Here is a 12,383-nt window from a genome sequence, read left to right as displayed (position 1 = left end):
CACGCATTTTCTGTGCAAAAGGAAATTACTATTGTTCATCCTGGATATGACAGCTTTAAAATCCTTGCGGACGAGAAGGACAAGTCAAAGAGCTGTACACTATGTGGAAAAGAAAAGAGATTAAGAATGCATGGATACTTATACTGGTATCGAGTATCAGTTCAATACGGTGCTCATTTACTAGTCCTTTTAAAAAAAAACCCAATACACATCAACACTGCATGATGTACGCCTAGTTAACGTTGCTGCCCTAATCAACAGAAGACACAAAATGACATCGATCAGGATGTAGTTCATGCTTAATTTAAGATTTGCAGCAAAACTCCTCCGTACCAGCTTGTTAGGCAGCGCCGGTGCTTCAACCCCTGACCTTCCCATCATTAACCCAGAGATTTAAGGACTGAGCCATCAAATCTAATGATGTTTGAAAACTCTGTGCAAACATCACGACGCGGAACGACAGCATCTTTAACGGCGTTTAAACCGAGAGCGCGAGGACGGCTGACCCGAGCGCTCTCGTCGAGCGCCGTCATTAAAAACGAGCACGTTGAGTTCATTAACGTTGAATGATACTCGGATTTATCTACTTGTAAAAATATCTGGCGTGCGCATCATGTGGCGCGTCACTTGTACACGTCCTCGACGATTAACGCCTGTAACGTTACGCGATATACACAACGACGCAAGGGGCTTCGAAAGGGACGTTCTCCAAATATTCCAGAGTTTCCCTTGAAGGGATTGATGGAAAATCTTTCACGCGGCCTTGAAACCTACTCTTAAAAGCTCTCTTTCTAGAATTTTCTAGATGAGTAAATACTCATGAACGAATGTAAGGTCGGAGTTTGGATTCGAAACACAGCTCGTGACAACAATCACAACGACAGCGGAAAGCTTTATACGAGGGCTCCTCGGCGTGTCGCGCACGAAATCACGAAACATTTCGGGACAGGGACGCTCCGGCGCCAGCACGCCATCTTGTGGATGTTGCTTTTAATCCTTCGGACGTCCATAAAACGTGCGGGCGAGTGTGTCGTACGTCACGCGCCAAGAATGAGCTGTCCTTTAGCGGCACACGGCGGCAACTGACGTGAACGAATACTGAGTACGTGTACTCGTACTCTGTCTGGGGGGAAAAATAAATAAATAAAAGGTAACGATGCGTCCCTAATAATATCAGCAATCAGTCTCACAAGGACGCAAATAGACAGCTCTCACACACAGCTACAGAAGGAGCGCCAAGATCGGCGAGAATCTACTTCATTTCCAGCGTTTCATTACTTTTAATTTCTGGATCATTCGAATGATTAATGACTAAAGTCTCTGGGGGAATTATCTGTTATTATAATTTATTATCACAACAATGCGTATCCAGTGTAACGCTAGACTAAATAAACTGGGTACGACAGGGAGAATGAGTTCACCTTGTTGAACTCTAGCCCGATTCTGGGCCTGACACCTTTATGCACAGTTTACCTTCCCGGTCAGATTTTAAAAGCAGAACAGGACTGGGTTTTATTCATTTAAATGTTAAAAGTCTTGTCCCGAGGACGGATACAATCAAGATCTGGGTAAATATGACAGATGCTGATACAGTATGATGGTTCTATCTGAAACCCGGATGAACAAATCTGTAACCGGTGGCTTGATTTTTACCGATGGCGAGAACGTTTATAGAACTGATCGTGTTGGTAAAGGAGCTGCGGTTGCCATATATGTTAAATCCAACTTTATTAGCTCTGTTACTTTGTCAGTTAGTAAAGCTAAACAGTTTGAGGTGTTGGCAGTTAAAGTGGTGTATCAAAGGATTGCCATATCTGTCATACCGCCGCAAAGCAGCAACTCCATTTCCCGGAATGCACCACGAACTACAAACATGGCCGAAAACGACACACGGACACGTTCGCCATCACCGGAGTTCTAATCAGAGACATCTGTTTCAAATCACACATACTCACACTATTCATCTTTTAGAGACTCTCATGCAGTCATCAAGTTGCGAAGTATACACTCAGTTAACGTTTTCCTCTGTTGATACCAAGCCTTTGTACCATGTCTGTTTATTCTGTTTTGGTTTTTTTTCCTTTGCTTACGTTTACGACCTCGTCTCTTTGCCTTGCCCTGTTTGCCTGATCGCCTCGCCTCTGCCTGTTCATCATTACTGACCTCTGCCTTATCCTTTGGACTCACATTGTACTGTCATACCTGCATTTGTTTCCGTCTGCGCCTCCAAATCGTTACAGTATCACTGTTGTTGGTTGGTTATAGACCCCCATCTGCTTCAAAGAATGCTTTTAAATCTATTTCAGATATTTTACATGGATTAAACGATTCCGAGTTTAACCTCATGGGTGATTTTAAATTGGGGTTGCTCAGGATCCTCAAATTGTTTTAAAGAATTGTGTGATTCCTTAAATTCTGTACAACTCATAAGTGAACCAACAAGGCCAAACATCAAAGTACAAGATAAATCTACTTTGCTTGGTTTAATTATAACAAACATGCCTTAATGAGAAGAAAGTCTAAATCGGAGCTTTATCTTAAGTCAGTTACAGAAAACCTAAAGAACCGGGAAACAGATTAAATCCTTCTTAGGCAGACATGGGGTTATCCTCCCTGAACGCTTATTGGTTGGCTCAGGGGATAAATAAGGGACAAAGCTGTTATGATCAATCAGTTTAACAGACATTTCATCTGTGCTAGGTCTGTGTTTGATCGCTCGAATGTAGATGTATCTGTTCATTGTTCTGTACCTACTGGAAGTGAAGGGAATCTGGATTTGTACGCTTTTAAACCTATTTCAGTTGCTCGAATTTATAAAACTCTGAAAGATCTTGACCTCAGAAAGTCTGCAGGTCCAGGCAATTTGGATCCTTATCTCCTAAAGCTAGTGGCAGACATTATTGCTGAGCCCAATACGTATATGGTTAATTTGGGTCTTATGTCTAACTCTATACCCAAACTGCTTACGTTCTTCCCGTATTAAAAACTGGAGTTCCTTCTGATCCTTTCGTCCTATTTCCAAACTTTCAATACTAGCTAAGATTCTTGCGTCTCGGGTAAATTTACAGTTAAAAAAGTTTTTTTTACATGATAATAATATTTTAAATGATTTTCAGTCCGGTTTTAGAACTGGTCACAGTACCATCATTGCTGCAAAGGTTGTGACTGCCTAGGATTAGGGTTAGGGTTAGAGTTGGGGTTAGGGATTAGGGTTAGAGCTGGGGTTAGGGTTAGGGGTTAGGGTTGGGGTTAGGGATTAGGGTTAGAGTTAGGGTTAGGGATTAGGGGTTAGGGTTGGGGTTAGGGTTAGTGGGTAGGGTTAAGGATTAGAGTTAAGGATTAGGGTTGGGGTTAGGGATTAGGGTTAAGGATTAGGGTTAGCCTTATTTGTGGATCTATCTAAGGCGTTTGCTTCAGTGGACCACAAATTGCTGTTGGACAAGCTTAGGAACGCTGTTCTTAGTTCTAGGGCTGTAAATTGGTATAAAAACTATTTTGCCGACCGAACTCTGTCTGTCTATTTTCATGGCCATAAAATCTGATTTTCTTGAGATAATTTCAGGTGTTCCCCAGGGAACCCTCCTTAGTGCAGGCACTGCAAGAGCTTCAGATTGCATTTAATTCATTGCAAACTGCTCTGTCGAGTTTTAAAATTGACCTTGAACGCACAGAATGATAATGAGTCTTTATTGGTCGCAGCATAGTGAAATTCTTTTCTTCGCATATCCCAGCATGCCAGGAACCTGGGGTCAGAGCGCAGGGTCAACCATGATACAGCGCCCCCTGGAGCAGAGAGGGTTAAGGGCCTTGCTCAAGGGCCCAACAGTGGCAGCTTGGCAGCGATGAGGCTTGAAACCCCGACCTTCCGATCAGTAACCCAGAGCCTTACAGAGAGCAAACAAAGTTTATGTTTTTTTCAGAATCTCGCTCACAGACGCTCGATGATGCTAGTATTTTCATGTCCGATGGTAGATCCATTGAAAGGGTGTCCTCATACGAGTACTTGAGAATATGGATAGATGATAAGCTTTCCTTTAAATTACATATCGCTAATTTAGTTGCGAAGCTCAAAATAAAGAGTTGCCTTTTATTTTAGAAATAAATATTGTTTCAATTTAAATACCAGGAAAAAAAATTGTAGAAGCTCCTTTTTTTTTTTTTTTTTTTTTTAACCTGTGATTGATTACGGTGATATATTGTATACGCATCCAGCTTCCTCTACTTTAGAGAGCCTTGATCCAGTGTACCATGCATCTCTGTGTTTTATTGCAGACGTAAAGTCTCTTACTCATCATTGCACTCTTTATGATTTAGTGGGCTGGGCATCATTGACTACACGTAGAAAACAGCATTAAAGTTATATACATGGTAAACTTCCACCCTACCTTTTTAACCTTCTTTGTCTTAGATCGGGTAGTTATCCGTTGCGTCCCTCCACGTCTTTTGCTTTTTAAAGTACCCTGGGTTCTGACAGACCTGGGGAAAACGGCTTTGTCCTATTGTGCACCTTGGACAAGGAATAAATTGCAAAAAGATTTAAACCTATTGATGAATTTAAGGCGATCATAAAGAATGTGGTGAAGGAGACGTGTAATTGTTTTTGTTCAAATATTTCGGTGTTTAAATATTATATACCATTATATACCACGATATACCATCGTTCGATCTCAATGGGACTTCCTGGTAAAATAAAGGTCAAATAAAATGCTTTTTAAAACGCGAATTTTCACTTTATTCTCATTCCCTGACTTTAATGAGTTAGAATCCTGAACCTGAATGAATAATAATAAATAAATAATACAAGACCTTCTTTACGGATACCGCGTTCAGAAGCACTGATGATAATTAGCTTTGTAGTTACTTGACATTCGCGCGTTATATTTGACCACTTTCATTTACAGAATAATAAAATAGTGGTTAGATAAATTCACTTATATCACTGATAACTTTCTTTTGCTAACGCCAGGCAGCTATATTCCTAGTTAGCTACAGTAGCTGGCCAACATTTGTAGTGATTAGCTCACTTTTCAGGTTTGCCATATTAGCTTCGTTTATCTCTCTAAACAGATAAAGTCAGTTACTTTAATGTTAGTATCCGGTAAAAAAGATCATTACTTCCTGGAAAAGGCTAGCTTCTGGTGTGTGGAAAACAACATGGCCGACTCCATGTAAAGCATGTGTGCAGTTTGTTACCAACAAACTAGCCAGCTAATAAACTCATGATCGCTAATGTTCGCTTGCTAGCTTGTTGACGTTCTGAGCTGCCATTTCACCACGCCATCGTACGTGGAACTCGGGGTTGAAGACAACTTGCCATCTTTCCAAGTAGGAATTACAAACTGAAGGAACGTTTTCTTTGGATTTTCCTAGTCGGAGGATTGCGATTCTGATTTGCGGAATCAAGCGTTAATCGAACGCAGCATTAGCCACACAGACCTAGCTAGTCCGTAGTCATAAAAGGGGACGTCGCGCATAACAATCAGCTCCACAGGATGGACATCTGCTCTCTGCCGAACTCTCATCCCCTCAGATACCGTCAGCTTTTCAGGGTGAAAATGGAAAGTGCTGACCTGAAAGCGCTGACAATAGCAATAAACTTCAGTGCAGTCTGAAGCAGCGAGACGATACACACATCATACTATCCTTGGGTATAAGAGATTTTTTTTTCATCGCACAAACTCATATTTCCTCTGCACACCATCAAGGGAAAAGATATAAAAAGATGACACAGCGGTAAATTGTTTAGATATGTAACACACTGCTAAGTTCCCTGAACTATTACTTACTACTAAACCACATTGTTGTGGTTTTAGCGGAAATACTTTTTCCAGCATAAAAAAAAACAGGAAGCGTGGGGAAAAAAAGGGCCCATTATATGAAACCAGTAATATAGAATTAATTCATGTCTTTTACTCCATTCCAACTCGTTAAGAATTTGCCACAAAATGATGCAACAGTTTTGTTGTTGTTGTTGTTGTTTCTCTCACTAATTAAATCCATTCACAACACAGCGAGACATTTACTGAAAATAGTTTATGCAAAATAAAAGACTTCTTTCTGATTGGCTGGTGGAAAGTGTATTAGCCAGAGTGAGCCGATACCGCTACGGATATTAGCATTCAGCTTTCGATACGGAAATACTTAATGAAAATCAAAAGCTAGATCACGTTAATGATCTCGCGCCAACTGAACACTAGCCTTTATTTCCATTTCGTAAGCTTGCATAGAATACGAGTTCACAAACTCCCAGAATCCTCAGCGTGTCACGTCACAACACCTCAAGACCTCAGTTCCTATAATCCTTCACTTTCCGGTTAAGATTCCGAGCCTCGTGGTTTTACTTTGTTTATTTCTCATTATAAGTTCGCCTTCGTCACGTTATTTTCCGTTTGACGATCGCCGACCCGTGTCCTCCCGTCGCTCCACTTTTGCCCCGCCCCTTAATTTAACATCTTGTGAATATATATATATTTCGCCTGCTCTTGCATCCAACCCATATACAAGCACATGCCAGCTTTACCTAAATGCAGCAATGTGCTAATGTTTACTGCTTACTTAGCTCACTAGTTATCTCGGTAGCAGTGTGTAGTTCATGCTAAGAGCTAGTCAAGTAATTTCAAATGAATTATGCTAGCAAGCTAGCAAGTGTCGGGTTAATATATTGTGTAGATAAACGCACCCTGCTGAAAAAAAAAAAAAACCAATAGAAATCCTCATAGAAACTGTAATGGCTTTAATGGTTATAATGGGAAGTGTATTAGTTTTAATGGAAACTTTAATAATCCCTGTGGGTCTCTACAGGTAATTTGTTGCCTTATATTGGTGGCATGTTATGTCTAGTGGATACCATTAAGGACCAGTAATGGTTAGTTGATGATTTGTAATGGTATTTGTAGTGGAAACCATTTTTTTTGTTTTCTTTTTGTAAAACTAGCCTCTTCGCTTGTCGTATCTTGGCTTTACTCTTTCTAAAAATAAATAAATAAATAAAAAATCCAGTGAAGAAATTCGTTCGAAATTCTTTATCTCTCTCTCTTTCTGTGAATTCAAAGAAGCCTAAAATTACAACACGACCGTATAAACAAATTCTATACGAATATTAAACACACGTTGTGTTTTGTATCCGGTCTGAGAAGCTGCGAGTTAACATCTGCCATGAGCACAGCACGCTAACAATGATGTATGAGGACACTGACAGCAATCCTGATGGGAATACCAGCACAGGTTTTGTGTGTGTGTCTGTGTCTGTGTGTGTGTGTGTGTGTGTGTGTGTCTAACTTAATTATTATACATCCCAATGAAGTTACACCACCAGAGCACTGTTGCTTTCTGCATTCTGATTGGTCAGACGGTGATTAATTCTCTAGAACAGCAGCTCTGACAGTAGTGCAGGTTTATATTAATGCCCTCGTTCTAATACGTTATCGTTTCTATGGTAACACCTCGTTCATAGGGACTGTAGTAACTGAAACGGTGAGGTTTTCCTCTTGTAAAGAGATATTTATTGAACATTTTATATGGAAGGAGTCTCCAGTGTCAGTGCTGTAAAATTTAAGTTTAACTTCAAGAAAGAACAAAAGAGGCTTGTAGGAGGAGGAAACGACTCCTTATGAGGTGCTATAACGTAAGCGCTAACTCGTTCCGCGGATGTTCCGCGACGTTAAACGTAACTACAAACAGACAAAAAGTACGACGCGTCGCTCTGTTAACAAACAGAAAATCGCGGTCATCGGCATAAGTGGAATAAAACACTGTAGAAAACGTTCAGCTTCACAGCTTCGTCACACCGTATTGTTGTTGATTATTGTCCTATAATAGCATGACATAGAGCGTGTTAAAGAGGCTTGCTACATGGAACTGGGGAAAAATATAATACTTTGGTTCAGTATAACAGCTTCAACGTGACGGCTTTCTCCTGATACGCTCAGAGTCCGTAGAAATAAACGAATGAAATGAAAGTGTAAAGCTATAGTCTGAATTTAGACCCTGTTTTATGATTTTTACCCATAACTGGCAAAAGTGTACATCCAACACACACACACACACACACACACACACGCGCGCGCGCTAGGCTCTGGATGATCGACGGCGGCATCAGAAATCACGATAACCATCAAATCAGGTGATTTCCATGTTTTATCTGTCGAAAAACCCCGTAGCATCTGCAGCTTTAAAACGTTCAGCTATTTTGTCCTCCTGTATTAACCATAATCGTCTAGGAAGAGAAAAGACGATTTCCTGATGCATCTTCTCTTCCCTCGGCAGTGCTCACTAACCATAAACCGTCGCTTGCAAAACATGAAAATTAATCGAATGAAACGCGCCTTGTTTATCTCCAAGCAACAGCTCAATAAGAATCTCTGCTTGCTGTTCAACACGTACGCTATACCGTTTTATTTCAATTGCATAATGAGCCTAGTTACAGTCGGGGTCATGAGTTTACGCACGGCTTGCAGAATCTGCAAAACGCTAACGAGCATAAAACAATTGCATTTAGTTGTTTGTTTAGTCCTTCCCTGAAGAAGCTCTTTCACATAACAGATAGATGTTTACATAGAGTCCGTAAGACACCATGATATCGGCATTTACACAAACGGACCCGTTTACACGCGCTCGATTCTCAATCCCGTGCGCCGCTACCTGGATGATCATCGACTGTGTTTATGTTCTGTGAGAGTTCTTCACGAGTCCCTTGTTTGTCCCGAGCAGTTAAACTTCCCGCTGTTCTTCAGAAAATTCCTCCAGGTCCTGCACACTCTTTCCTTTTTCAGTACGCATCTTCTTCGTACTGTATTTGAGTCCTTTCCAACAGCGGGCTTTATGATGTTCAGATCCGTCTTTTCCACCTTGAGGACCAACGAGGGACTCGTAGACGACTGTTACAAAAGGTTCAAATGTTCACTGATGCTCAAGATGGCAACACGATACATGAAGATCCAGAGAGGATGATGGGGGTAAATTGTTATTTTGTTTAAAGAGCTTATTTTTTTTTTCCATTTAGTACCGCCCTTCGTTCCTTTGTTTCCCAGAAGACGTGATAATAAAATTGCGCAATCTCTGCACGGCGTATGTAAACTTTTGACCCCAACTGTAAAGTAGCTAATTAACCCGTTACGTTTATTTACAGTCCCGACTTTTTTGTTTGCAGCTAATTAATCAAGAAAACCTAACTAGCGACTAGCCGCTACACCCGACTTGTAACTAGCTTACAAGTTATGTAGCACGTACACAGAACATGCTAGGTATGTCTAGCCACGCCCCCCACTTTCTCTCTGACACTGCAGAACCCACAGGTGATACTATCATCAATCAGCGAGATAGACGGATGGCACGACAGGACAAAGCACACAAGCCTAAGAGATTCTCAGCGCAGCTCCATTAAATATCTACAGGAAAAGACTTCCTGCTGCCTCTAATAGACGAGTGGATTACAGGCTGAAGCCTGAGGCTCCTCAAGGTTCACGCTACAGATGAAACAGATCTAAAATTGGATCTAAAGTGCCTGGGAGGTTAAAGCTGCCTCAGTGGTCAGCTGCGTGTTTAGTACCTGCTTTACACGTGCCCATAAATTCCCATTTTATCTCATTTAATTAGGTGTAGTGCAAATTCCGGTATACGGTCTTATATTATACGATGCTCTTGCAGGTTTCATCTCTGCACGCTACGAATCGAGCGCAGCCTACACTGAAGAAAATGAGATGGATAGATAAATAAATAAATAAATAAATAAATAAATAAATAAAAAATAAATGTCCAGCGCAGCTCCAAACCCACAAATTCCCTTCATGCACGACCGAGTCAGCTCAGCAAAGCCACCCACACCTGAGCTTCAGAGCAGAGCAGAGCGCCTGGCTGCCATCATGTCAGGACAGTAAGGAGGAAAAATACCGCAACAGTTCCACAAACACCATCATGTGTTTTAGGGTTTCATTGCTTGCACTTCTTTTATATTACTGATACAACACATTTACATTTTTAATTTTTAAAAATTTTTTTTAGATAAGCCCCCCCCCCACACACCCCCCTAAACAAACAAACAAACAAACAAACAAACAAACAAATAAACTGCATACATGTTCAGTTACAGTTCTGGATTAATTCCTACCTTTTTTTTTCTTTTTCTTTTTTAATAAAAATACAAAAAAAAAAAAAAAGACAAATGGATCAAATAAGCTACAATTCTATAAGAGCTCGTGCAGTGTTGAATGAATGATGAACATGAACAGCTACAGTATTAAACCCTCACACAGTGCTGCACACATTCCTCCAGTGGATGATTAACACCTACTGTGCTACAGACACACACACACACACACACACACTCGTGCACGCCTGATTTAACACCGTAACATGGTGGGTGTTGAAAAAAATTTTTTAACAACCTGCACGCGCGAAATCACGATTTGACTTAACACACTACAAATTCAGAATCCTGAACACTTATTCAGAAGCTCTGCATCATTGTTAGTTATTATTATAGTTATATATTTTATATATTATATAGGCTATATATATATTATATATATCATATATGTATATGCCTACTGTTTGGCTAAACTCACAACTCACCCATATCTGCGTCTCGCCTCCAGTCTCGTGCACTTTGTGTCCCCTCCGGTTTCTCGAGAGATTCTCCGACGAGTCTCCTCTCGGTGCAGACCCGATGAAGACGCGCAGGCACGCGCGCGTCTCAAGTCTTAAGTCGTAAGTCTCAAGGCTCAAGTCGGTCCTTCATCCAAAAATAAAAATAAATAAATAAAATAAATAGAATAAAAAAAATGCTTGCAGAAGAAAAAGAAGAAGAAAAGAGAGAGAGAGAGAGAGAGAGAGAAAAATCTGTTCTAAGGGGACCAAAAAGCGCGCACACGGACTGACCGAGCGGCCGCGCGCCTCCTCCGGTTGGGTCCGAATGCGCCGGAAAGAAGCCACGTGAGCGCCGGAGCGCCGAGCAGCATAGTGCGCGCGCGAAAGTAACACGGCGGATATGAACGCAGCACGAAAACGACAGACAGCGGAACGGAAACAAAAAGTTGTTTTGCGGATAAACAGTCTACTAACCGAACACACGACTATTATTATTATTATTATTATTATTATTATTATTATTATTATTATTAATCCCGAACGCTTCTGCGCGCGCCGCGAGCATCAGAAAAACCCAGATCCCCATCGACGGAGAGAAAACGCGCGTTCACACACTTCTTCTTCTCCTCCATCCGAGCGAAGCGCAGAACACACATACATGCACACACACACACACATACACACACACATACACACACACACGCACGGGTTTTTGTGCACTACAAGGACACTGCACCCTAAACCGGTTTTTTTGCTGCATTAGGGGGACTCCCCTTTCCACTTGCTCTACAAGAGATGTGTGTATATCAAAAAAAAAAAATCTATTTTGAGCCACACAGCACAGATTTCACTTCAGAGTTTGTTTACACACAACACAACTTATGAGGACTTACTCAATTATGAGGACATTTGATAGCTAATTAGATGCACAAAACAGTATTATAAGGACTAACAGGATTTATAAGGACATTGGCTACACACACACACACACACACACACACAAACACAAATGTCATTAAGGTGTATTAAAGGGTCAAACATAATAAAAGGAACATGTCTAAAGATAAACACAAAAGTGAAGACATTGTGCATTAAAAGGACATACCTAATTTATGAGGACAAAAGATTGGACTCAGCACATCGTACACCAGCCCTGTGCATTGCAAAGGCATCCCTCACCTGTGGGGACATACTCCAACAGACCCAACCATTTAAACTATATGTGATATTTCTGTATAGTGATGTAAATATTCAACCGTACCTTTTACAGAGGACTTATAACAGTATGCACAGTCAGTGAATAAAAGAAGGAGCAAAAGTTTCATTAGTGCTTGTTTTCAACAACATTACAGTAGTTGCCCTGATAATATTACGTATCAGAAGATACGCTGACATTTTTCCTATGTGTAACGGGGGAAAAAAAAAAAACCCTCTCGAATGGAGGTGGAGAACGTAAATAATTTATCGTTTCATCAACGTAAAAAGCAGTAATGAACATTGCTGAAAGCATATTAAAGCATTCGACAGTTTAAAGCTTAAAACTTAAAGCCTAAAAAATTTAAAATGTTTCCAATACAAAAAAAAAACAACAAAACAAAACAAAACAATAAGAAAAATAAAACTTATTCAGTATTTTTCAGCTGTTTTTTTTTTTTTTTTTTAAAGCGTTAAGCCCCGATTCCTGACAAAGTCTCTTATGTTTTGGATATTTAAGTGACTAACCACAGCAGGACGCTCAGCAGTCTTGCACTGTTGGTATTCCATTTCACTGGCGAGTTTACCCCTTGCGATGTGGTTCC

General features: G+C 40.6%; 1 protein-coding gene across 2 annotated transcripts in view; it reads right to left on the bottom strand.

Annotated features, from left to right (window-relative positions):
* LOC128620486 (leucine-rich repeat transmembrane neuronal protein 4-like) overlaps positions 1 to 11,542 on the bottom strand; it is a 49,975-nt gene extending 38,433 nt beyond the window's left edge. For both annotated transcript variants that reach the window (XR_008388153.1, XM_053645526.1), the window contains exon 1: positions 10,570 to 11,542. Coding sequence is in view for 1 of the 2 variants with exons in the window: in XM_053645526.1 (XP_053501501.1) it covers positions 10,570 to 10,573 (4 nt within the window). In the remaining variant the exon portion in view is untranslated. The remainder of the gene's footprint in view (positions 1 to 10,569) is intronic.
* Between the last annotated feature and the right edge of the window lie 841 nt (positions 11,543 to 12,383).

This window comes from Ictalurus furcatus, chromosome 16 (genome assembly GCF_023375685.1).
Source record: "Ictalurus furcatus strain D&B chromosome 16, Billie_1.0, whole genome shotgun sequence".
Taxonomy (NCBI): Eukaryota; Metazoa; Chordata; class Actinopteri; order Siluriformes; family Ictaluridae; genus Ictalurus; species Ictalurus furcatus.
The sequence above is the reverse complement of the archived record's forward strand: the minus strand, read 5'-3'. Positions and strand labels throughout refer to the sequence as shown.